This window comes from Hyla sarda, chromosome 2 (assembly GCF_029499605.1).
Source record: "Hyla sarda isolate aHylSar1 chromosome 2, aHylSar1.hap1, whole genome shotgun sequence".
Lineage (NCBI taxonomy): Eukaryota > Metazoa > Chordata > Amphibia > Anura > Hylidae > Hyla > Hyla sarda.
The window spans coordinates 62,750,992-62,778,676 of record NC_079190.1 but is presented as its reverse complement, the minus strand read 5'-3'; the positions used below and the strand labels follow the sequence as shown (position 1 = coordinate 62,778,676).

At 43.0% G+C, this 27,685-nt stretch overlaps 1 protein-coding gene across 6 annotated transcripts in view; it reads right to left on the bottom strand.

Annotated features, from left to right (window-relative positions):
• Nucleotides 1-27,685, bottom strand: part of NBEA (neurobeachin) — a 698,360-nt gene that overhangs the window by 209,149 nt on the left and 461,526 nt on the right. For all 6 annotated transcript variants that reach the window (XM_056561916.1, XM_056561911.1, XM_056561913.1 and 3 more), the window contains one exon: nucleotides 15,088-15,212. In XM_056561916.1, coding sequence (XP_056417891.1) covers nucleotides 15,088-15,212 — 125 coding nt within the window. The remainder of the gene's footprint in view (nucleotides 1-15,087; nucleotides 15,213-27,685) is intronic.

Here is a 27,685-nt window from a genome sequence, read left to right as displayed (position 1 = left end):
CATTATTTATCATAATTGTACTCCTGCCTTATTTAGAATTTCAAGGACTTTTCACATCCCACAGATTCGCAGTTCCTCCTAAATGATATTGATACAAATAAGCATACAGAAAACGGTCTTGATTTAATAGTCTTGACGGCAGAGAAACAAGGCAATGTTATGTTCCAGGAAGTCATACGTAAGTCATCAATCTTAATGAATTTATATTACACTGTATGAACTTCACTTAGAAGAAAGCAGAACACATCATATCCTTCGGAGAGCCATTCAGTCATTCCAGAGATAGAAATTATTTAAAGGGGTACTCCACTGGAAAACATTTTATTTTAAATCAACTGGTGCCAGAAAGTTAAACAGATTTGTAAATTACTTCTATTAAAAAATCCCAACCCTTCAAGTACTTTTTAGATGATGTATACTACAGAGGAAGTTCATTTCTTTTTGAATTTCCTTTCTGTCTGACAACATGCTCTCTGCTGACACCTCTGTCCGTGTCAGGAACTGTCCAGAGCAAGAGAGGTTTGGTATGATTTGCTCCTACTCTGGACCGTTCCTAAAATGGACAGCGGTTTCAGCAGAGAGCATGTTGTCAGACAGAAAGGAAATTCAAAAATAAAAGAACTTCCTCTGTATTATACAGCAGCTCATAAGTACTAGAAGGATTAAGATCTTTTAATAGAAGTAATGTACAAATCTGTTTAACTTTCTGGCACCAGTTGATTTAAAAGAGAAAGTTTTCCAGTTGAGTACCCCATTAAATATCTTGGTAGACAAATTCCACTTGTGCTAAAAAGGACATTAAAATACAAAAGAACCCCTCTGGCCATAACTGGGGCTTAAAAGCAGAATTATTTTTCTAGACAGAACTAATCCACCCTGGGTGCTTTTGTTTTGCCTAGTTCACACTGTTTAGGTATTACAGAATTTTAGTGGATTAGTGTGTCTTTGCAATATGTAGCTTAGCCATTTTCTGTCCCACTGCAGACAAGGCAGAAGGGGGAGGCTCCTGCTGCAGAAATTTGTCTTACAGTGAAACACAGGACAGTAAGTATTAGGAGTAGGGACATTTAAAAAAAAATTATTTTTTAATCTAAGAGCCGAGGAACGTGCTCTTGAATCACCCAAAGTGCAAGAAAAAGTGCATACGTGTTACAATAAAAAAAGTGCACAAAGGATGTGGTCTATCGCAAGCCCTTCTCAGACAGGAGAGAGGCGCCCCCCAACAAACCTTACCCTCGCCTCCGGACCAAAAGGTACCTGCAAGGTTCCAGGTTCTCCACATCCCCCTTGGCGTTAGCCAAGGTATCTGCCTGCAGAGCCATAAACGGTCGGTACCCTGCCCATGCAGGAGTACCCGGGGTTTTTGCAGGGAGGTGAGGAGCCTGATGGCTACTCCTGCCAATGTTCATAGTATACCTGGTTATAGCGCTGGTAAACAGCTGTAAAAATAAGGGCTTACTCACTAAAATCCATAGGTTATGCGCCCAGTTAGGATTGTAAACAGCTGCATTCCTAATGTAACCCAGCACGCATTGGAGGCAGGGAGCCTGCCTGTCAACCCCACCCTCTTCATTCATATGCTAATGAAGCCCACCGGTGAGTGGACATAGAGTACAGCGCTCACCCACAGCCTTTATTAGCATAATAATAAATGGGGCGGGGCCGATGGAGGATTATGGAGGAATCTAGGGAGCTCAGCCAGCCGGCTCCCCGCCTCCAATGCGCGTTAGGGTGCATTAGTAAGTAAGCTGTTAACAAGCCTAATTGCACATAACCTATGGATTTAAGTGAGTAACCCCTTATTTTACGGCTGTTTACCCACACTATAACCCACTATAATGGTTTAGTGCAGTTGAAATAGCTGTCAGATTGTCTTTAAGATGCTCCCAATAACTGAAGATGTGGAAAAGTCTTGGACTTGGTTCACACCACTCTTCACTGACGGTATGTCAACAATCTGTCAAATGGGTATTGCAATGTATACCCTGGCGTACTCCCTATTGTACTAGTGTATTTTCTGGAAATGGACCATAGATGATCAATAAATGACTAATTTGATCCATTAGGGTAGGGTCACACCTGCCGTATTTTGATGTGTTTTTTTGCTGTTGCGTATTTTCCTACCCATTGAAGACAATGGGTAACAAAATCAGCTGCAGAAAATCAACAGCAAAATACACATTGTGACCCTACCCTTAAACTTAGTGGGCATAACTTTTTGACAGATTGCCAATACATACCTCTGATGGACCCTTAAAACATGAAGTTAAAACAGTCCTTTTACTCCTGAGCTCTGTGTACTTTTGTGTTAGTTGCATTACATCATTTACATTTCTCCCAGTAAGAAAACAAACTGAAATTTGGCAGGTTCACCCTCAGAATTGGCATAGAGACTAGCACGTCTATTAATAAATTACAGGCACGGCAAATCTGTGTAACAACAATTAGCACTTTAATTAAATTGTGAACAATACACAACGTGATACAATGCCTGCTACTTTATACATAGGAGCCATTTGGGCTGGTGTTGGTTAGTGCAGCTTTCACTGATAAGGCAATGTATGCAAAAATATGGCTATCATCTCCAGAAAAGGCTGGCAGGATGGAAAGTTAACCTCATCATAGTGTTACCTAAATGTACTGACAGGAAATCCTAAATGTTTCCAAACATCTGGAAATCTACTTCAATGGAACCTTTTTTTTTCTTCTTTTGAAGGATGCTATTCCTAGTGGTATATTGAAAGTTCAACACATCAATATGACCATTTTAGACAACTCCTTCCAAGTGCAGTACGAAGCGGCGATTATTTCAAGATGTGAGGATGTTCTGGAGGATACGTGTTTGTGAAATGAACACCTCAGACAAGGGTTTACTTTGCGTAATCCATAAAACGCACGAGAAGTCAACAGAACAGTGTCGACGACATGCTCTCCAGGATAACACCGCAAGTGATGACATTAATGTGCAGTCGTCTTCCAGACGTACTTTGGTGACTATTCTGTGAAAACATGTCAGGGTTAAAGCGGGTCAAATTTCAGGTTTAGACCCAACATGGAATCGCTTAGTACTGATCCGTGATTGGTGCAGATAACTACTAATGATGAAAAAAGAGCTTCATTCATGAATAAGTTTAATAGAAAATGAATTTTATTCTAGAAAAAGGGGGTGCAGCTTAGGGAGATATAAAATGCATCAAAATAATAACATGGTTGATTTTTTTTATGCAGTATTTTTGATGCAAAATATATATGTATCCAAGCAATAAGGCAGCATTACTACTACAACTACTAGCATGCCCAGACAACCAATGGCTGTGGTTTTAGTTATAGTTTTAGGCAGGTATTACCTATTTTATATGGCCGTTGTAAGCCTATGTCCAAACATGAGCGAAAATTGTAACAAAAAAGTAATAATTTTTGTTTTTGGTACTATTTTTTTAGGCCTCTTTCTTTAAAGGGAAGACCCTGTAGTAATTTAATCGATAAAACAAGATTTGCACCAGAGGTCACCAGAGGTCACAAAGGCTCATACTGTTCGATAAACTTGTTGTTTATGGAGATACATTTGTCTGCATTTATACCACTCTATTTGGCTTAATCTTCACCAGATTTTTGTACAACATTTGGCACCCTTAAGCCCCATTCACACTACAGAGGTTTCATGTGGAATCCGCTTGCAGCAGCCTCCCATTAAAGGGGTACTTCGGCCCTAAGACATCTTATCCCCTTTCCAAAGGATAGGGTATAAGATGTCTGATCGCGGGGGTCCTGCCGCTGGGGACCCCCGCTATCACACGTGCAGCACCCACCTCTGGGAGCTGCATGCCGCGCTGCAGCCTCGGAGTCTGCCGGAGCCCCGTGTGACGTCATGCCCCGCCCCTGCAATGCAAGTCTATGGGAGAGGGCATAATTCCCCCTCCCATAGACTTGCATTGCGGGGGACGGGGCGTGACGTCACACGGGCCGGAGTCGTAGCGTCACCATACTCTGGCCCCATAGTCGTGACCCGGCAGACTCCAGGCTGCAATGCTGAGTGCAGTTCCCAGAGTATGGGTGCTGCATGCGAGATAGCCAGGGTCCCCAGTGGCGAGACCACCGCAATCAGACATCTTATCCCCTATTCTTTGGATAGGCGATAAGATGTCTTAGGGCCGGAGTACCCCTTTAATTTCAATGGGAGTTCCGCTGCTCAGTTCACACGTTTGTCGTAATATGTCAATAAAGTCCTATTTGTCAACAGGACATTTGTCTGCAGCGACCATGTATGCTGATTCCGGATTATTTCTGCTCTATGCAGACTGCGGATCCACTGAGGAAATTCGGCAAGGAAATTACTTGGTTATTATTATTGTTTTTTTAATTTTTTTTAATAAAAAAGTGTGACTGTAGCCAGATGTCAGCTGAAATATAAAATATACTACTAACCATGTTTTTTTTAAATTTCTTGTATTTTGTCTTAATTTTTTGTGCCTATTTGCATATCCTTGTTTTCTCCTTGTTTTTGGCAGAAAAAGGCATATTGAAGTATATGTATAAAAAAAACTCCCACCACCAGTAAACACTCAAATGAAATAATAATAGTACAAAAAAAAAGAAATTCATGTAAGTTTTTCCAAACACAAAAAGGGTTAGAAAATGTGAAGGAAGTCTAAAAGAAAGACCGGTATTGATGACAACTGGCTATTACCAATTACCTTGTCAAAAGAGTATGGGGGAGATTTTTAAAACCTGTGTAGAGGAAGAGTGGTGCAGTTGCCCGTATCAACCAATCAGATTGCCTCTCATTTTTCAGAGGCCTATTTAGAAATCTATCTGATTGGCAAAGGGAATGGTGTCATCTAGTTCTCAATGTATTTATACCTTTCCAGAAGGAATAACAGAGCAATGGCTAGGTTCTAGAGACATTTGCTGCAGAACTATACTTTCATGGTAAAGTATTTACTGAAAAAAACATGTCGGGAGAAGTTCCAGATTCCTTTATCAATCTGACAGAACTGTACTTATATTAAAATGCTGTGAGATGTCCAGTGTTGGGTTACGATATATGGAAGTAGGAGGCCTGTAAACTATTATGCAGAAGTCATTTTGTTGATGGCAGAAAACCTTGTTAATGTAACAAAATGTGGAAGTGTTGGATAAACAGGCATACCGTGCAAGGTAGAAGAAGTACAGAAAACCTAACAAGACTAGTTTCAAAGTTAAGGTAACCTTTCCCTCCTTCCTCCTCCCAGTGAAACAGAATCTATCCCTGGGGTTCGGCTGCAGTCATCTCCTACAGAGTGCATGTTAAGAACTAAGACAATTCGGCCAAATGAAGACAACACAAAAAAAAAATACTGCTCAACAGAGATGACAGGAAAAGAGAAAAGTGCCGTACTGTGACTTCACAAGTCTCAGCTATAATCCTGTACACAACTAGTCCTATTACACATAAACATCTAAAAAATGTCTTCAGACCCTTTCACTTTAATCACATTTTGCTATGTTGATGCCTTGTACCAATACCGGAAAAAGATATGTAGAGAAGGTATTGGGCAGCTGATGAGCAGTGCCCGGTTTCCTACATATATAACAATTAGACCTTAAATGGGAACTCTCATTAAAACTAATTTTTGCTATTGCACTCCTTATGGGAAATAAAAAAATCTTTCTAATGTACTTTGTTTAAAAAAACATGACGTTTTCTATGTTTTATTTGTGTTTAAAAAAGCTGCCACTTGGTGTCTCCCTACTTGCCCAGAGCACATTTTCCCCCATCTCTTGCACAGACTTTGGACTCCTGCTGGCCTGGCAGAAGTCCAAAATCAGCAAATGCAGTCTAGAGTGCTGAGGTGGGGTGGAGGTGCAGCCTTATCCAATCATAGCTCATCTCACCCTGAACTGCTCTGGGCTGTGTAGCAGAATGAGGGAGGAAGTTCCCCCCTGTATGGCTTCAGATGATCATGCCTGCCAAAAAGTTAAAACTCTGTTTCATTAGACCAGAAAATCTTAGACTTACAGTCTAAGAGTCCTTTAGGTGCTAATTTTGCAAACTCCAGGTGGGTTTTCATGTGCCTTTTACTAAGGAGAAGCTTCTTTTTGGCCACTAGGCCATAAAGCCCAGAGTGGAGTGCTGCACTGATGGTTGACCTTCTGGAAGCTTCTCCCATCTGCACATAGGACCTTTGGAGAGCCAGAAATCTTGCTTGTTTGTAGGTGACAAAATACTTATTTTCCACCATAATTTGCAAATAAATTCTTTAAAAATCAGACAATGTGATTTTATGGATTTTTTTTTCTCATTATGTCTCTCATAGTTGAGGTATACCTATGAATTACAGGCCTCTCTCATCTTTTTAAGTGGGAGAACTTGCACAATTGGTGGCTGACTAAATACTTTTTTGCAACACTGTATTGTATATACTTGTATTAATATCCTTCACATTCGTCATTATTATGTGCACTGTGTTTTGGTATGTTTATACTAGTTTGCATTTGTTTGTTTCATTTTCCTTTTTACGGCTGAGTTGCATCCCGGCTACATGTTTGCTACTACCTGCTTGTACAAAGCATCTTTCAATTGCTTTATTTGTCACTAAAAAGGTTTAACATGAAAATTGTAAAACAGAATAAAAAATGGTTTTAGTATTTAAATATTCTCAAATAGGCTCGACCCTTTTCTCCCCCATTGTCATCTGTTGGGAGGCCACCATACAAATTAGGCACTTGTGTAAAATATCTGGCAACCAGGGTGCGGGAAGCAGAGAAAAAGGTGTGACTGTAAAATCTCGCTTGAGTATAAGGTCGGTTTAACACCATCATAATCTGGACAGCTGTCAGTTCAGGTAATACGATATGCAATCGCACCAGGACATCTCAGAAGCAATAATTAATCCTTATTGTGCTTGTGTGAAACCATCCTAAGGACTGGTTGTTGGAAAAGAGATAGGGAAGGGCTGCTCCTAATGCACTCATGTGTTGAGCTTAATAGGGGCTCATTGAGAGTCGCCTAAGATCGGTGCTCGTTTACAAAGCCTATTACAAAGATCAAGCATTGGGCAGGAAGTGGTGCACAAATGATCACTGGATCTTTGTGCGGCCCTTTCCTGCAATCAGTGGTTGGCCATACATCCCCTATTACACTGGTAGATGTACAGCTGTCAGCAGAGGATTTTTTAGCAGGTCAAAAAGGACCTAATCAGCCTACAAAAATGCTTTTGCTCATTCATCGGTCGTCACATGCCCTAAAATACAGGGTCAACAATTGTTTAGCCAATAATCATTCCAGTTATAGGGCCCCAACAGTCGGGGGAGGCCTGTGGGAGTCACCACCAAGAAAACAGTATGGAGTGGTAGGGTTTATTTTTGCCCTGTGTTGTAAAACTATGTTACTGTGAGTGGAGAGAACAGTATTAACCCTAAACCATTAGTGAGAATTTCTACATGTGCCCACTATCTTACCCCAGAAATACCAATCCCATGAGCTGAATTGCCCCAGTATTGGTTTACATTGTTTGGAAAAGTCAAACTTCAAAGACAACCCAAATTCTATTTTATGTGATGTAGTCAGATTACAATCAATAACTAGTTTAAGCCCCACAGAAATAGCTCTGGGAGCACTAATGTGGAACATAGTACATATTACCCGAGATACAAAGAGTGGCAATGAGCAGATTGGCTTTGTAGCTACTCAATTAGAACCTACTTTATTACATCAATAGCAGGCCGTGTAGTTACTGCAGTGAAGGGTCCACATTTATCAATGTGAAAGTGGACACACAGGCACAGGAGCTGCAGCTCACAGCGAAGAGACATCAAGGACACAGTAAAGGGAAAAACGTGGATCAATATTAACAAGCTTTTCATTTCATGCTTGCCCAGTTAGGGGAGGGCTGACAATATACTCTGATTATGGGAGTTACTTTTGCGTAACACAAGAAAGGTTATTACCAAAAGCACGGGAAATGGAGTGTTCTCCACACTGACAGGACTGCTAATAGGACCGTGCTGCTTTTTAAAGATGCATTAGGCATCGCCACAACTCTACCTGACAGAAGATATATTCCATAATAAGACAGTGATGCTCACCTTCCCGCGTATGCTGAATCAATAATAAAGGAACAAGAATGAAACACAGAAACGGAATAAGCTAAATCTCACAACCCCAACCACAATCTATGTATTTTAACATTTCCTTTAGATAGAGTTAAAGTATAATACAAGGAATGTAAAGCAATGGGATCATATACCAATCTTCCATAATATTAAAACCATTGAAAGGTGAAGTGAAATATATCTAGTGACAATGATACCTGGAGGGGGCATTTTAGGAAGTAAATGAACGGTCAGTTCTCAAAGTTGATGTGTTGGAAGCAGGAAAGCCGGTAATTCCTTACCAGTAATTCTGTTTCCGCAAGATATAACAGCTTCACCTGAGAGAGGGACTCTGCCCTATGAAACCTTAGGGAATAAATAAAAGGAAGTATCCTCCTCTCCAGCCTCAATGGATTACTCAGACCTAGAAGAGCCTTCTTGCTTAGCTAGTAGACAATATAACTTAATTACAAAAGAAGAAGAAAACCAAACATGTTTTAAGTCCAAATAGACAATACAACAATCTTTTGTTAGCAGATTCACTGTAGATTTTGTCGTCTCCATTTTGAATTATTGGTATTTTTTAAACTTGATTAAATGTTTTAGATGTATAATTACACGATAAGTATTAGAATTTTTTTCCCCACTAGTACCAGGGAGGGGAAAAACCCCCTTTGTCTCTCGCTTGTCCTTTTGGAACTGGAATGAGTGCCCCATTTTTGCAGCAGGAGGAGGACTTCCTCCTCCAAGAAGATTTGACCTGCTGACCCCAAAGAACTTTTTGTGATGAGAAATCGGGCAGGCTGTAGACTGCAAAACGTAGACTGTTCTGGAAAGCATCCAGGACCCAGGAGCTGCCTGCTATTTTTTGCCAGGCTTGAAAAAAGTGTTGCAGTCTGCCATCTACCAATAGAATCCTGTCATTGGGTCCCAGGCTTTTAGAGGAGATTTGGGGGCTGGTTAAACATGAGGCCGCTGTTTTTCTTAGAAAACCTACATCTGGCCTCTTCCACAATCCTGACCCCACTCCCCTGAAGCAATAGTACCAGTTGTGTGTAGACGCTGCTGGAACTGGGAACCCTTTTTTCTTATAACTAGCTTTCTCTTTTAGATCAGAAAAAAACAACCAAATAAAAATTTGCCTCTTCAAGGGATCGTACAGAGTTTATCTTTGGAGGCTATGGGGGGGATTTATCAAAACCTGTCCAAAAGAAAAGTTGCCCAGTTGCCCATAGCAACCAATCAGATCACTTCTTTCATTTTCAACAAGGCCTCTGCAAATTGAAAGAAGCGATCTGATTGGTTGCTATGGGCAACTGGGTAACACTTCCTTTGCACAAGTTTTGATAAATCTGGGCCAATGTCTCTAGGTAACCGGAATGCAGAGATCCTTTTCTAGGCACCTCTAGACATGTCTATTTTAGGAGGAAGATCCAAATTCGATGTCTCCTACTCTTCAAAAGGATATTTCCTCTTGTTAGCTTTTGATACAAAAGTCCTCCCACTTTTTGAATATAATGTTAGATATCGTTTTATGAATAGGAAAAACTCTACATCATTTTGTATCCAAATCAAATAATGTCCGGCACCTCGCGTGAAACTCCAGATCGCCCTCAAGCTTATCGAGTCACCAGCCAGTAAGCCGGGACCATGGAAAGAGCCACCGCCGCTCTTGCACTGCTGGTGGCCGAGAACGAAAGGACACAGAATATTTAAAACGTGAGGCCTGAGTTAAGCTGGAAACCCAAATGAGGGTTCATGAAGGGAACTCATAACCACCTACACCATATTGCACTGACCACATTGCAAAAGAATAGATGGTTGAACATCACGACAAATGTTTTTGGGCGTTCAAGGTGTTAACTTATCTGATCGAGCATTTCTATGATGTGCTGAAAAAACAACACTTTTTAATGGAGGCCACACCTCACAATTTATGGGATTGGGCTCACAGTCAATTGAAAGGATCTGTTGCTAATATCTTGGTGGCACAGGACACCTTCAGAAGTATTGTGGAGTCCATACCTTGACGGGTTGAAGCATTTTGACAGCACATGGGGTGCCGATACACTATTAAAAAGGTGGTATGTAATGGTGAATCAGAGTATAATAAAATATACACTTTTTTTAAAAAATAATATAATATATATAATGTCAATGGTGTAAATTAAAGAGAGGGGGCCTAAAAGCACAAGTCAAAAGGGACCTTCCTTTCGATGAGGCTTTGTGACACTCAGAACCAAAGGCATTGATACTTGTTTTCTTCTTCCATGACCCCCTGGAGAGTTTTCCAACCTGTTTGCTGACAATCTAGTTCCACTTGGAAAACCCTTAAACACCACCAAAGCAGATTCCTGTTGAAGAGAGACTGTTTAGGTCTCTCTTGTTTAATAAAACTGTTCAATAAAAATATTTTTGATTAAAAAAAAAAAGTTTTTAGTCTTAGGCCCCCTTGCGTTGTCTTTTTCTCTCGCTACTCCTGCTGAAAAACACCGGTGCCCGACAAACCCTATTAATTATAATGGAGTCCATCGGGACCCGCTGTTGCCCATTGCGTCCTGTCAAAAAAAAAAAAAGTTTGACGGCCGTTCTGGACAGGGCGCAACGGCAGTGGGAAAGAAGCCTTAGACAAAGTGAATTCATAAAGGAGTCACATTTCACATGCCCCTTATTCTTACCTAACCCCACCATTTTCTAGTGGAGAAGAATCACAATGAGCCCAAATCTGTCTTGCGCTGTATCTATATTCTGGGTAACACAGACATAAGAAGAAGAGTTCTTTATCATAATGGTTGCATTGAGTAGGGGTGTCTACTTTGAAAAGTCCCTTTCTGTTAGATGGGGTAGCTGAAAATAAATGGACCAGAAAATAAATCACTGCTAGAACTACCAACAACCAGTGGTGATCTGTCATGAACCCACCAGCAAGTTTTCAGTTTCTCAGATGGATCACCATAGGAGAAGTGAGGAATTACACAGGTCTGTTTTGCTTGGTCCTCCACAGTAACAAAGATTTTATTTTTTTAGCTGTTCTCCATTTCGGCTACTAGATGAAGGTCCTGAATGGGAATAGGGTACTTTAATATGGTTTACCAAAACCAGACATCTTTTTTAATGCTTATGCACCTATAATTGTCACCACAAAAATGACTACCATAAATTCCAAAAATAGATAAACTTTATTAATAGAAAAAATAGAGAAAATTTGATAACACTGGACAGACAACCCCTAACCCATAAAATACATATACCCCAAAACATGCATGGGATTCCAGGTAACATCAACCATAATAGTGGAGTATGCCAAATAACAAAGATACCTCCTCCATACAATACTGTAAGGTAATGTCAACCATAGACCGTATAAGATCAAAAGAATACATCAAATCAGTACATTACCTGTGACAGGCATACTTCCAGTGACCATCAGGAGACCCCGTGCAACCTCAACAAACGTTGTTTTGTGGGTTTCCCCACTTCGTCAGGATCCCATGCATGTTTTGGGGTATATGTATTTTATGGGTTAGGGGTCATCTGTCCAGTGTTATCAAATTTTCTCTATTAATAAAGTTTATCTATTTTTGGAATTTATGGTAGTCATTTTTGTGGTGACAATTATAGGTGCATATACTGTGAGTTGTTTTGTCACTTAGTATATGAATTGTATGAGATTATTTTCCTAGGAGGATTGTAGGTGTTACATCTTTTTAATGCTAACTTCATAGTAGATCACAGCTTTTTCATGTAACGCTAGTAGTAACTATTCATAGGAAGAGGACTACATGATATTGTTGAAGGTGTAGCTGTACTGATATTGAGGTAGACATCTTACAAAAGACATGAAATGTACATGAAATGCATCAGGGTGAAAATAACTAGCTACCTAGCCTTGCTGGAAGACTTTACGGGTAAATCAGAGGACACCATGCTTGGCTGGACATGTTTCTGAAGCTCTGCACTTTAGACTGTATCAGCACAGTGTTAGGAGAGCACCATCAATAATGATTTAGATCTGCACTCGTATAAGGAAAGGGTTTTCTTCTTGAAGGTCACAAAGCTGCTCTCTGGTAAAGCATTCAGCTGCAGACTCTGCAGTGTTTTACTTTGTCAACCTTGTTCAATGTTTGTGCCAGACTGGAGCTGTGTGCCCTCTCCTGAAACACACCTTCAGACTTACTTAAATGGACAACTTTACAAGCGGGGTTCTAGGTTTAGACATGTGCACAAACAATGAGGCACCTGAAAAGCTAAAAAAAACAGGCTAAGAAAAAAAACTGGAAATTTACAAAAATTCTTATTTACAATGATGACGAATACAAATGTCTAGCCAATATAGCAGTGTTTCCCAAACTATTTCTCTCCAGCTCTCCCAAAACTACAACTCCCACTCCCAAAAGGTGTGTGGAACTGGACAATCCTTTCTTATTAGAAGAGTCTTTGGATTTTAAGACTGGTCATGCATTTCTGACAGCTTTGGCCAACTTTTTTTTTCAGTCCCCAAACAAACATGTATTCTTGCCTCAGCCAAGCGTGCATGGTTTCCGAATGGGGAGTGGGGAGGCGGCTGCTGCCAGACACTTCTGGCTGAGAACAATAGGCATCTTCCCTGAGAACAATTGCCAGACCCGGCTCTTCAGAAACATCTACCATTAGATGGTTGGCCAATCTCACCAAAATTGAATCTAATGTCTATGACAGTTGAAGCCTATCAGCTGTATTCTGATGTGGAACTTATCAGCAAGTGTTTTGTTTCTACATAGGGCCACCTGAGGCAAAAAAAAAAAAGCATTAAACACTTCCCATTGACGTGAATAGACTACCATTCAACGCACAGACATTTGTCAGACTCAGGAGTAGAGCTGCCCGTTACAGCCACCCTGTGCTCTGGCTATTATACCAAGGTCCTGAATAGAGGACCAGCTACACCAGTGGTCTCCAAACTGTGGACCTCTAGATGTTGCACTACAACACTAGAACTACAACTCCTAGAATACCCAGTTGAAGACCACTGCCCTACACCAACTTAGGACTGTCCAATATAAAATTAGAAAATGGTGTATTAAAACCGGACAGTTCCTTTATAGAGGGTTACACAACCTTGCAAAATTGATGACCTAACCTCCATCATCAATATTGTCATGCCTCTCATGGAAGAAGATCACAAGACTGCCGAGTGGGCCAAACTTTCCTACAGGATTATCCAAACCTCATCTTTAAAAAATTTTTTTAGCATAAATGGGGCACTTTAAATGAGGGAAGAAGTGTAAAAACACTCAAAGTTCTAGTTCTAAAAACACTCAAAATTCTAGTTATGCCCCCAATTCAAACATCAGAAATTCTCACAGGTGTAGCCCCAAACAATAAAAGATATCTGATTTGATGTGAAGAATAGTGTTGCTCGTGAATATTCGCAATACGAATTTTATTCGCGAATATAGCATATTCGCGAATATAGCACTATATATTCGTAATTACGAATATTGTTTTTTTTGTTTTTTTTTCACAGTACACATAACAGTGATCATCCCTCTCTGCTTCCAGCTTGTGTGGTGTAAAGAAGGCTCTAATACTACTGTGTGAGACTGGTGTGCGAATTTTCGCATATGCGAAGATTTGCATATGCTAATTTTCGCATATGCGAATGTTTGCTTGCACAGGTTTTCATATATGCAAATTTTCGCATATGTTAATTTTCGCATACGCGAATATTTGCATATGCGAAAATTTCACGCGAATATTCGCGAATACATGACGAATATTCGTCCATATATTCGCGAATATTCGCGAATTCGAATATGGCCTATGCCGCTCAACACTAGTGAAGAAAACACTCTTAACTTAGGATCATGCTAAAAGTTCACTGCTTTTAGAAAAGAAACAAAAGAAAAGGGGTTGTAAAAATTATCTGATCCACTATCCACTTATAGGGGATAAGTATCTGTCTGCGGGAAGTCGGCAGCTGGAATAACACCCCCATTATGGCCATAAGAGGGCCCCAGTCATAATCCGCCTCATATATATAACCCATTTTAGTTCCATACTGTTTTTTTTTGTTTAACAAATACAGGTAAAGTACATAAAACCACCACCATTTGGTGGGACTACCTCTATTGGGAGCTGTTGGAGAAAAAAAGCTATAAAGAGCGTCTCCTGCTCATGAGCATTTGGCATGTCCATCCATTATAGGGAAGCCCACTGACTTCAAGTAATACCATGTAATGCATCATTTTCCCTGAGGTGGTGCTGCAGGGGAATCTGAACATCTGGACCCACTACCAGCATGTCACAATAGATGTCTGATGGATCCAGGCACTAGGACATTTTGTTAATCAAGTTACTGTAAAGAGCCCACCTAAAACGTGGATAATCCGTCATGGCCATAATCCACCATATTTTCCTGTTAAAATGAACAAGGAGTGTAGATAACTATAAAAAAAAAATACATAATAGTCTAACACGACAGGGACAGGTCAGTTTCAGAACATCCTATCCACAACCTTAAATGACTTTGGAGAGAAGGTACTAGGTACAGAAAGGACAAAATGTACTTTAAAGGCTCAAAAATGTGTAAAAAAAAAAAAAAAAATTAATGAGAATTAATTGCCATGAAAAAACCCTCCCTGCCTCCAGCTCTTTTATTAATCACATTCCAGCACCAGACGCACAGAGTACATCAAACTGCACCAAATCCCTTTCACATGACAAGCTCATAAATTATTCAACTCATTAGTATCACCAAGAGGAATAGAAATAGCATCAGTGTAAAAGACGCATAGAAGCAGAAAAGGGTCAATGTAAAGTTTCATAGACTGATCTCCATGTGTCCAAACTTCAAAAAGACAAACACATCTGCACATCTGCTTTATGAAAAGTGAACCGGAGCGCGTACGAAAGAACAAAATTGTTGTGTTTCTCTAGTTTTATAAACTAAATCCAAGCAGTATGGAAACAATCGCTCATAGCACACAAAGCTAACTTAATATGGTGACTGGAAACATGGATCATCATACTGACCGTATTCAATGGCAGCCTTTAATCTGGCATCTGAATGAGTTGAACCAAATGCGTTGCGAACAAAACGTCTTCTCCTCCGTAAATCGTCCTCCCAATAATCCAGTCTCCAGAAGTCATGAAGTTGACTAAAAGAAAGAATATCATAAAGTTAGCCAGAAGTGACTACAGCAAATATGTAAGAGTGACAACAAAGGCGATGCAGTAAACTGTCTAGGCACTACTGCTGCGTTATGGGCCAGCTACCATGGCAAAGTAGCATTCACAACATTATGCCTGTATGAGTTTTCAGCATTTGGATGTACACAGGAATATTTCTAACAATTGTTACCATATGGAGATATTAAAAATAATAAAGAATTGAAAAAAGTACATTAGAAAGTTGCAGAAGGTTTCAAGTACAACAAAGTGATATCTCATTACTATAAACCCTATCTGTACATATTCCACTTACTCTATGAGCTAGTGGCAGAGCCAAAAACAAGCAGAAGTTTTTATTAACTACTAGCTGAATACCCGGCGTTGCCCGGTTTTTCCTTCCTCATCCTTGTTGGGGAGGAAAATCAACAAAGGAGGAAGCTTTTTACTTCAAATCCCATCCCCATATATTGTTGTCATATCCCAACCCCATATCCTGTCCTCATATCCCGTCCTCATACCCTGATCTCCTATCTCAACCTCCTATCCCATCCTCCTATCTCGACCTCATATCCCGACCTCCTATTTCGACCTCCTGTCCCGACCTCCTATCCCGTCCTCCTATTCCGTCCTCCTATCCAAACCTCCTATCCTGTCCTCCTATCCCGTCCTCCTATCTTGACCTCCTATCCCGTCCTCCTATCTCGACCTCCTATCCCGTCCTCCTATCCCGACTTCCTATCGCGACCTCCTATCCTGTCCTCCTATCTCAACCCCCTATCCCGTCCTCCTATCTCAACCTCCTATCCCGTCCTCCTATCCCGTCCTCCTATCCCGACCTCCTATCCCGACCACCTATCTCGACCTCCTTTCCCGTCCTCCTATCTCGACCTCCCATCCCGTCCTCATATCCCGACCTGTAATACGTGTACCACGTATTGAAATATCTCCAGCCGTACGGAAGTCATGTGGGAACATACATTTCCCATTGATTTGCATGTGACTTTAAGGGTTAAATTAACTATCCTATATTTTAAGTGGACATATAAGTAACATGTGACCAAGTATTATCAAAATATCTCCAGCCGTTTGGAAGTTATGCAGTAACATATATTTCCCATTGACTTGTATAGGACTTTAAACATAAACCCCGCCCCTGGCAAATGGGGGTGAGTAAGGGTTAAATCACCTATCCTATGTTTGTTGTTGAGATATAAGTAACATGTGTGCCAAGTTTCATGTTTATATCTTTAGCGGTTTGGACGTGATGCTGGAACATACACACACACATACACACACTTTGAGTTTTATATATATATATAGATTTGGGTGGAAATTCATATGAATAGCTGCCATGTTTTAGTAGGAGTGATGGTGCAATGACCTTAAAGGGGTTTTCTAATCTAAAACCTTTACGGCATCACTACAGAATCAGTCTGATAGTTGGGGGCTCCACCTTTTGGAAGAAAAGAGGCTGTTATAACTTCCCACCTTAGTAGAGAGAGTCGGCCACATATGTACTCAGCTAGACACCAATCTACCAGAAAAACAGATGTTCTTACTGCAACTTCCATACACCTTAAAGGGGTATTCCAGGCAAAAACTTTTTTATATATATCAACTGGCTCCAGAAAGTTAAACAGATTTGTAAATTACTTCTATTAAAAAATCTTAATTCTTTCAGTACTTATGAGCTTCTGAAGTTAAGGTTGTTCTTTTCTGTCTAAATCCTCTCTGATGACACCTGTCTCGGGAAACAGCCAGTTTAGAAGAGGTTTGCTATGAGGATTTGCTTCTAAACTGGGCGTTTCCTGAGACAGGTATCATCAGAGAGGATTTAGACAGAAAAGAACAACCTTAACTTCAGAAGCTCATAAGTACTGAAAGGATTAAGATTTTTTAATAGAAGTAATTTACAAATCTGTTTAACTTTCTGGAGCCAGTTGATATATATATAAACAAAAGTTTTTTCCTGGAATACCCCTTTAAGGCCCACCTCTCTACTTAGTTGGATACCCATCTTTTGGAAAAACAGAGGCTCTTATTGTAACTTCTGTTACGCCGAGCGCTCCGGGTCCCCGCTCCTCCCCGGAGCGCTCGCTACACTCTCGCTACTGCAGCGCTCCGGTCAGATCCACTGACCCGGTGCGCTGCGATACCGCCTCCAGCCGGGATGCGATTCGCGATGCGGGTGGCGCCCGCTCGCGATGCGCACCCCGGCTCCCGTACCTGACTCGCTCTCCGTCGGTCCTGTCCCGGCGCGCGCGGCCCCGCTCCCTAGGGCGCGCGCGCGCCGGGTCTCTGCGATTTAAAGGGCCACTGCGCCGCTGATTGGCGCAAGTGGTTCTAATTAGTGTGTTCACCTGTGCACTCCCTATGTATACCTCACTTCCCCTGCACTCCCTCGCCGGATCTTGTTGCCATTGTGCCAGTGAAAGCGTTTCCTTGTGTGTTCCTAGCCTGTGTTCCAGACCTCCTGCCGTTGCCCCTGACTACGATCCTTGCTGCCTGCCCCGACCTTCTGCTACGTCCGACCTTGCTTCTGTCTACTCCCTTGTACCGCGCCTATCTTCAGCAGTCAGAGAGGTTGAGCCGTTGCTAGTGGATACGACCTGGTCACTACCGCCGCAGCAAGACCATCCCGCTTTGCGGCGGGCTCTGGTGAATACCAGTAGTGACTTAGAACCGGTCCACTAGCACGGTCCACGCCAATCCCTCTCTGGCACAGAGGATCCACCTCCTGCCAGCCGGCATCGTGACAGTAGATCCGGCCATGGATCCCGCTGAAGTCCCTCTGCCAGTTGTCGCCGACCTCACCACGGTGGTCGCCCAGCAGTCACAACAGATAGCGCAACAAGGCCACCAGCTGTCTCAACTGACCGTGATGCTACAGCAGCTACTACCACAGCTTCAGCAATCATCTCCTCCGCCAGCTCCTGCACCTCCTCCGCAGCGAGTGGCCGCTTCAGGCCTACGACTATCCTTGCCGGATAAATTTGATGGGGACTCTAAATTTTGCCGTGGCTTTCTTTCTCAATGTTCCCTGCACTTGGAGATGATGTCGGACCAGTTTCCTACTGAAAGGTCTAAGGTGGCTTTCGTAGTCAGCCTTCTGTCTGGAAAAGCTCTGTCATGGGCCACACCGCTCTGGGACCGCAATGACCCCGTCACTGCCTCTGTACACTCCTTCTTCTCGGAAATTCGAAGTGTCTTTGAGGAACCTGCCCGAGCCTCTTCTGCTGAGACTGCCCTGTTGAACCTGGTCCAGGGTAATTCTTCCGTTGGCGAGTACGCCGTACAATTCCGTACTCTTGCTTCTGAACTATCCTGGAATAATGAGGCCCTCTGCGCGACCTTTAAAAAAGGCCTATCCAGCAACATTAAAGATGTTCTGGCCGCACGAGAAATCCCTGCTAACCTACATGAACTCATTCATCTTGCCACTCGCATTGACATGCGTTTTTCCGAAAGGCGTCAGGAGCTCCGCCAGGATATGGACTTTGTTCGCACGAGGCGTTTTTTCTCCCCGGCTCCTCTCTCCTCTGGTCCCCTGCAATCCGTTCCTGTGCCTCCCGCCGTGGAGGCTATGCAGGTCGACCGGTCTCGCCTGACACCTCAAGAGAGGACACGACGCCGCATGGAGAATCTCTGCCTGTACTGTGCCGGTACCGAACACTTCCTGAAGGATTGTCCTATCCGTCCTCCCCGCCTGGAAAGACGTACGCTGACTCCGCACAAAGGTGAGACAGTCCTTGATGTCAACTCTGCTTCTCCACGTCTTACTGTGCCTGTGCGGATATCTGCCTCTACCTTCTCCTTCTCTACTATGGCCTTCTTGGATTCCGGATCTGCAGGAAATTTTATTTTGGCCTCTCTCATCAACAGGTTCAACATCCCGGTGACCAGTCTCGCCAGACCCCTCTACATCAATTGTGTTAACAATGAAAGATTGGACTGTACCATACGTTTCCGCACGGAGCCCCTCCTAATGTGCATCGGACCTCATCACGAGAAAATTGAGTTTTTGGTCCTCCCCAATTGCACTTCCGAAATTCTCCTCGGACTACCCTGGCTTCAACACCATTCCCCAACCCTGGATTGGTCCGCTGGGGAGATCAAGAGTTGGGGTTCCTCTTGTTTCAAGGACTGCCTTAAACCGGTTCCCAGTTCTCCTTGCCGTGACCCTGTGGTTCCCCCTGTAACCGGTCTCCCTAAGGCCTATATGGACTTTGCGGATGTTTTTTGCAAAAAACAAGCTGAGACTCTACCTCCTCACAGGCCTTATGACTGTCCTATTGACCTCCTCCCGGGCACTACTCCACCCCGGGGCAGAATTTATCCTCTCTCTGCCCCAGAGACTCTTGCTATGTCTGAGTACATCCAGGAAAATTTAAAAAAGGGCTTTATCCGCAAATCCTCCTCTCCTGCCGGAGCCGGATTTTTCTTTGTGTCCAAAAAAGATGGCTCCCTACGTCCTTGCATTGACTACCGCGGTCTTAATAAAATCACGGTAAAGAACCGCTACCCCCTACCTCTCATCTCTGAACTCTTTGATCGCCTCCAAGGTGCCCACATCTTTACCAAACTGGACTTAAGAGGTGCTTATAATCTCATCCGCATCAGAGAGGGGGATGAATGGAAAACGGCATTTAACACTAGAGATGGACACTTTGAGTATCTGGTCATGCCCTTTGGCCTGTGCAACGCCCCTGCCGTCTTCCAAGACTTTGTTAATGAAATTTTTCGTGATCTCTTATATTCCTGTGTTGTGTATCTGGACGATATCCTGATTTTTTCTGCCAACCTAGAAGAACACCGCCAGCATGTCCGCATGGTTCTTCAGAGACTTCGTGACAATCAACTTTATGCCAAAATGGAGAAATGTCTGTTTGAATGTCAATCTCTTCCTTTCCTAGGATACTTGGTCTCTGGCCAGGGACTACAAATGGATCCAGACAAACTCTCTGCCGTCTTAGATTGGCCACGCCCCTCCGGACTCCGTGCTATCCAACGTTTTTTGGGGTTCGCCAATTATTACAGACAATTTATTCCACATTTTTCTACCATTGTGGCTCCTATCGTGGCTTTAACCAAAAAGAATGCCAATCCTAAGTCATGGCCTCCTCAAGCGGAAGACGCCTTTAAACAGCTCATGTCTGCCTTTTCTTCGGCTCCCGTGCTCTCCAGACCTGACCCATCTAAACCCTTCCTATTGGAGGTTGATGCCTCCTCAGTAGGAGCTGGAGCGGTCCTTCTACAAAAAAATTCTTCCGGGCATGCTGTTACTTGTGGTTTTTTTTCTAGGACCTTCTCTCCGGCGGAGAGGAACTACTCCATCGGGGATCGAGAGCTACTAGCCATTAAATTAGCACTTGAGGAATGGAGGCATCTGCTGGAGGGATCAAGATTTCCAGTTATTATTTACACCGATCACAAGAACCTCTCCTATCTCCAGTCTGCCCAACGGCTGAATCCTCGCCAGGCCAGGTGGTCTCTGTTCTTTGCCCGATTTAATTTTGAAATTCACTTTCGGCCTGCCGATAAGAACATTAGGGCCGATGCTCTCTCTCGTTCCTCGGATGCCTCGGAAGTAGAGCTCTCTCCGCAACACATCATTCCTCCTGACTGCCTGATCTCCACTTCTCCAGCCTCCATCAGGCAAACTCCTCCAGGGAAGACCTTCGTCTCTCCACGCCAACGCCTCGGAATCCTCAAATGGGGTCACTCCTCCCATCTCGCAGGTCATGCGGGCATCAAGAAATCCGTGCAACTCATCTCTCGTTTCTATTGGTGGCCGACTCTGGAGACGGATGTTGTGGATTTTGTGCGAGCCTGCACTGTCTGTGCCCGGGATAAGACTCCTCGCCAGAAGCCCGCTGGTCTTCTTCATCCTCTGCCTGTCCCCGAACAGCCTTGGTCTCTGATTGGTATGGACTTTATTACAGACTTACCCCCATCCCGTGGCAACACTGTTGTTTGGGTGGTCGTTGATCGATTCTCCAAGATGGCACATTTCATCCCTCTTCCTGGTCTCCCTTCAGCGCCTCAGTTGGCAAAACAATTTTTTGTACACATTTTTCGTCTTCACGGGTTGCCCACGCAGATCGTCTCGGACAGAGGCGTCCAATTCGTGTCAAAATTCTGGAGGGCTCTCTGTAAACAACTCAAGATTAAATTAAACTATCATCCTCAATCCAATGGGCAAGTAGAAAGAATTAACCAGGTCCTGGGTGATTATTTACGGCATTTTGTTTCCTCCCGCCAGGATGACTGGGCAGATCTTCTACCATGGGCCGAATTCTCGTATAACTTCAGAGTCTCTGAATCTTCCTCCAAATCCCCATTTTTCGTGGTGTACGGCCGTCACCCTCTTCCCCCCCTCCCTACTCCCTTGCCCTCTGGTTTGCCCGCTGTGGATGAAATATCTCGTGATCTTTCCACTATATGGAAAGAGACCCAAAATTCTCTCTTACAGGCTTCATCACGCATGAAGAAGTTTGCTGATAAGAAAAGAAGAGCTCCCCCCATTTTTTCTCCTGGAGACAAGGTATGGCTCTCCGCTAAATATGTCCGCTTCCGTGTCCCTAGCTACAAATTGGGACCACGCTATCTTGGTCCTTTCAAAATTTTGTGCCAGATTAATCCTGTCTCTTACAAACTTCTTCTTCCTCCTTCTCTTCGTATTCCTAATGCCTTTCACGTTTCTCTTCTTAAACCACTCATCATCAACCGTTTCTCTCCCAAACTTGTTTCTCCCACTCCTGTTTCCGGCTCCTCGGACATCTTCTCCGTAAAGGAGATACTGGCCTCCAAGAAGGTCAGAGGGAAAACTTTTTTTTTGGTCGATTGGGAGGGTTGTGGTCCTGAAGAGAGATCCTGGGAACCTGAGGACAATATCCTAGACAAAAGTCTGCTCCTCAGGTTCTCAGGCTCTAAGAAGAGGGGGAGACCCAAGGGGGGGGGTACTGTTACGCCGAGCGCTCCGGGTCCCCGCTCCTCCCCGGAGCGCTCGCTTCACTCTCGCTACTGCAGCGCTCCGGTCAGATCCACTGACCCGGTGCGCTGCGATACCGCCTCCAGCCGGGATGCGATTCGCGATGCGGGTGGCGCCCGCTCGCGATGCGCACCCCGGCTCCCGTACCTGACTCGCTCTCCGTCGGTCCTGTCCCGGCGCGCGCGGCCCCGCTCCCTAGGGCGCGCGCGCGCCGGGTCTCTGCGATTTAAAGGGCCACTGCGCCGCTGATTGGCGCAAGTGGTTCTAATTAGTGTGTTCACCTGTGCACTCCCTATGTATACCTCACTTCCCCTGCACTCCCTCGCCGGATCTTGTTGCCATTGTGCCAGTGAAAGCGTTTCCTTGTGTGTTCCTAGCCTGTGTTCCAGACCTCCTGCCGTTGCCCCTGACTACGATCCTTGCTGCCTGCCCCGACCTTCTGCTACGTCCGACCTTGCTTCTGTCTACTCCCTTGTACCGCGCCTATCTTCAGCAGTCAGAGAGGTTGAGCCGTTGCTAGTGGATACGACCTGGTCACTACCGCCGCAGCAAGACCATCCCGCTTTGCGGCGGGCTCTGGTGAATACCAGTAGTGACTTAGAACCGGTCCACTAGCACGGTCCACGCCAATCCCTCTCTGGCACAGAGGATCCACCTCCTGCCAGCCGGCATCGTGACAACTTCCCATACATCATAATGCGTTCAACCTATTTGGACACTTTCCTGGAGAATATGGGCTCTTATCGTAACTTCCCACACACCTGCCACTTCTCTACTCAGTTGGGGATGAATGTGGCAGCTTTGACAGAATGGGGTACATGAAATGCCACTGTCCTAATACAGTGGGGCAAAACAGCATTTAGTCAGCCACTAATTGTGCAAGTTCTCCCACCTAAAAAGATGAGAGAGGCCTGTAATTTTCATCATAGGTATACCTCAACTATGAGAGACATAATGAGAAGAAAAAATCAATAAAATCACATTGTCTGATTTTTAAATAACTTATTTGCAAATTAAGATGGTGGAAAATAAGTATTTGGTCAATAACAAAAGTTCATCTCAATACTTTGTTATATACCCTTTTTTGGCAATGAGGTCTTCACAAGGTTTTCACACACTGTTGCTGGTATTTTGGCCTATTCCTCCATGCAGATTTCCTTTAGAGCAATTATTTTTTTGGGGCTGTCGCTGGGCAACACAGACTTTCAACTCCCTCCAAAGGATTTCTATGGGGTTGAGATCTGGAGACTGGCAAGGCCAGTCCAGGACCTTGAAATGCTTCTTACGAAGCCACTCCTTTGTTGCCCGGGCGGTGTGTTTGGGATAATTGTCATGCTGAAAGACCCAGCCACATTTCATCTTCAATGCCCTTGCTGATGGAAGGGGGTTTTCACTCAAAATCTCACAATACATGGCTCCATTCATTCTTTTCATTACATGGATCAGTCGTCCTGGTCCCTTAGCAGAAAAACAGCCCCAAAGCATGATGTTTTCACCCTATGCTTCACAGCAGTTATGGTGTTCTTTGGATGCAACTCAGCATTCTTTCTTCTCCAAACACGAGTTGAGTTTTTACCAAAAAGTTCTACTTTTGTTTCATCTGACCATATGACATTCTCCCAATACTCTTCTGCGTCATCCAAATGCCCTCTAGCAAACTTCAGACGGGCCCAGGGGGGACACGTCTGGCACTGCATGATTTGAGTCCCTGGCAGTGTAATGTGTCACTGATGGAAGCCTTTGTTACATTGGTCCCAGCTCTCTGCAGGTCATTCAATAGGTCCCCCCGTGTGGTTCTGGGATCTTTGCTCACCATTCTTGTGATCATTTTGACACCACGGGCGAAGGTCTTGTGTGGAGCCCCAGATCAAGGGAGATTATCAGTGGTATTGTATGTCTTCCATTTTCTAATAATTGCTCCCACAGTTGATTTCTTCACACCAAGCTGCTTTCCTATTGCAGATTCAGTCTTCCCAGCCTGGTGCAGGTCTACAATTTTGTTTCTGGTGTCCTTCGACAGTTCTTTGGTCTTGGCCATAGTGGAGTTTGGAGTGTTTGGACTGTTTGAGGTTGTGGACAGGTGTCTTTTATACTGATAATTTCAAACAGATGCCATTAATACAGGTAACGAGTGAAGGACAGAGGAGACTCTTAATGAAGAAGTTACAGGTCTGTGAGAACCAGAAATCTTGCTTGTTTGTAGGTGACCAAATACTTATGTTCCACCATAATTTGCAAATAAATTATTTAAAAATCAGACAAAGTGATTTTATGGATTATTTTCTCATTACGTCTCTCATAGTTGAGGTATACCTATAATGAAAATGACAGGCCTCCCATCTTTTTAAGTGGGAGAACTTACACAATTGGTCGCTGACTAAACACTATTTATTGGTCGCTGACTAAACACTATGTTATTTTCAAAGGTGGGATTAGACAAGGTTCACACTAGCGTCGGAGCTGTGTTTGGGAGCATTGACGCCAGTAACAGACTCTTATGACAGAAATTGTACAACAGACACCAACAGGTCTGTTGACTTTGAATGGGGTCTGTCTGGTGCTCGTTGTTTTCAGGATTTGAGAAAGGAAGAAAAAAAACTTCAGTATTTTTTTTTCCCGCTTATATCCTGTCATTACTACGGATTCAGTGAACAGAGCTCCAGCGCTGATGAGAATAAGGCCTTACTATGTATCGGACATTGATATGCCATAAATGTCTTAAGTTGGGATGCTCCTAATTATTTACATATCCCGAAACCACCACTAAGTGATGGATATCTCTGTAAGTAATTTTACCAAATAAAATTTCAAAATGGGCTCATTTACGGTCCCTACGTACATTGCATAAACTATAAGTTATACCCCTGACAACTTTATCGAGTTTATCTAAAATCATACGGATAATTCAGATCGAATGCAGACCCATGCATTTACAGGGTAAACAACCTAAAGTAGCCGGTAACAATGGCTTCTCGTACTGGAAAATAGCATTAATCACAAGCAGCCCATTTACTAATGCTGAATCCCATTACAAGTATTAATGACACGCAGCTTGCCTTCCTTTACAGTGGTTTACGCGCCCTGTAAATCAGAATGCAAACCTCACTGTAAACTGTTTCCCTTTTAATGACTCTGGTCCCTCAGCCGCCTGGAATTTATAAGCAGAAAATATGACACACATGAGTTTGGTGGAGCCATGATTAAAATAACGTGCTGAAATATTCATTGGAATGAATCCCTACCGCCCCTAGCGAGCTAAGAAAATTACTATTTTATTCATTATTAATAACTGAATTAGAGCTGCAAAAATATTGCCGTGTACGGTAATTGTTGTGGTGAATTATTATCCTTCTATTAATGTGCTACAAACGTTTTATGGGCGCTGGTGGAAATAAACCATCTTGGGCCCCGGCCACTTTCAGGTTAACTAGCTTTTGTTTTTACTTATGCAGATTGCTTTATTCCTCGCTGTAAATCGCAGACGGCTCTAATAACTGCTAATGCTGATGTTTTATGTTACATGAAAGGATGTAAACATCACAAACACCCTGCTATTAAAAGCAGAATAATATAATATGGGTCCTGTCTAACAGTTTAATATGTCAAGGTGGTTACAAGAAGTATACGAGAGGCTAAGGCACGCAGCAAGTCTCAAAATAGTTATCCTATTTTACCTAATACTCAAGGAGACTACATGTAACTAAGTATTTAAAAGTTTAGAATGGTTTTCCCAAACCAGTTTCTTAGCGGCCACACGTGGCTCTCAAATCCTCTATGTGTGGCACCTCAGCTGATGGTACCGTAGTTACATATAGTATTTAGGAAAAAATAAGTGGTAAAACATGTTACCCTAGATGTCACTGCATTTTGAGAACATGGTATCATGTTGCACTGAACAGTATTGTATCTCCAATTGAGGCACACCTGCTAGGGGCTCTCACCCTTCCTGCCCCACCAATTGTTTGATGGTATCTGTGTCCTCAGGATGCACACCCAGTTTAAAACTAGGTAAGAGTCCCTTACTCATGTCACTTACTTCTATGAATGGGTACTTTTATATTTTTATTATTAATGAAGGGGTGTGCCAAGGTCAGACAAATCTGTGAGAGCAGAAGGTGGGGGTCTAATTATTGTGTGAGGGCACATAACTTAACTATTGCATGGACACTTAAATGCCCAAGTCAAAAATGTCCCTTTTGTGCCACAGAACTCTAGTTAAGTCCCTAATTGAGAACCATGCAATCTATGGGTTTGCAGCTGCAACTCTCAAAAAGCAGAAGAAACTTATATAATAAAATTATGCTGGTAGTTGCAGTGTACAGTTACATTTACAGACCAGGCAACTCTGTTATGTCATGTGCTTTCATCCTTTTACCTATTCACTTGTCAAGCTTCCTAAAAAGATTTCCCTCGTGAATGGGTTAGGAAAAATAGGTGGCAATATCTAAATAGGTTGCTGACTGTATGGAAAGTCTGACTTTACAATGGTGAGTGCTAGCATAGGCAAGTTTAAAACGAAATGCTTTTAAAGAGCATCTATCATGGTGAGGGGCCATTTTGAAACCGGGCAACTCCTAGATACAAACTTGTCACCACCAAAATAGAAGATTTAAAATGGCTACGGAAGTTCACATAGATCTGATCTGCACCCCCTACACTTATACAGAATGATACTATGTATGGTGACATATTGTATGGAAAAATATTCTGATATATTCAAAAAGAAAGTTCTAGCCATAACATTTTGGTGGGTGAAGCTTGTGTTAAACACAAATATGCCTTATTGAAGTTCTGAAGCATTAGTCACTCTGCCAATCTGTAAGGGTTGTCAGTTTATTGGACACACAATGTTCTTATAAGATATTACATCAAAAACTCACATGCCAACGCAAGCTGGTCTAAGTTATGATTGGGAATTAATATCATATGCCAGATTATGCACGGACTGAGACAAGTGTTGTATAATCTGTCTTGGGAAGCAAAGTACTGCATACAGTCCTTAGGAAATAACCCACTAAAAGCCACCTACTCTCATGGCACAGAAAAGGTCACGGCAAGCCAGGAACGTAGCCTGTCAGTTTCCCAAAATGACAGGAAACCAATACTCCCTTGGTGTCACTGGCAATCTGGCACAAGGTCATTCAACTCTATGTCATTGTGTTTAGAATATTGACTGAGCACCAGAGCCCATAAGTTTTGGAAATCAGTGGTTGACCAAGCATGTAGACTCTACCTAGGTGACACGGAGATCTAGAGCATCATCAGTATTTAGCCTTATTTTTCAAGCAAGCTGCAATGAATCCCACTGTATAGCCATGCAGTGGTATACACCATATAAATTAAGCCACTCCGGAGCTCCTTTAACCCCTTAAGGACCCAGCCAATTTTATCAGTAGGACCCGGCCATTTTTTGAACATCTGACCACTGTCACTTTAAGCATTAATAACTCTGGGATGCTTTTACCTTTC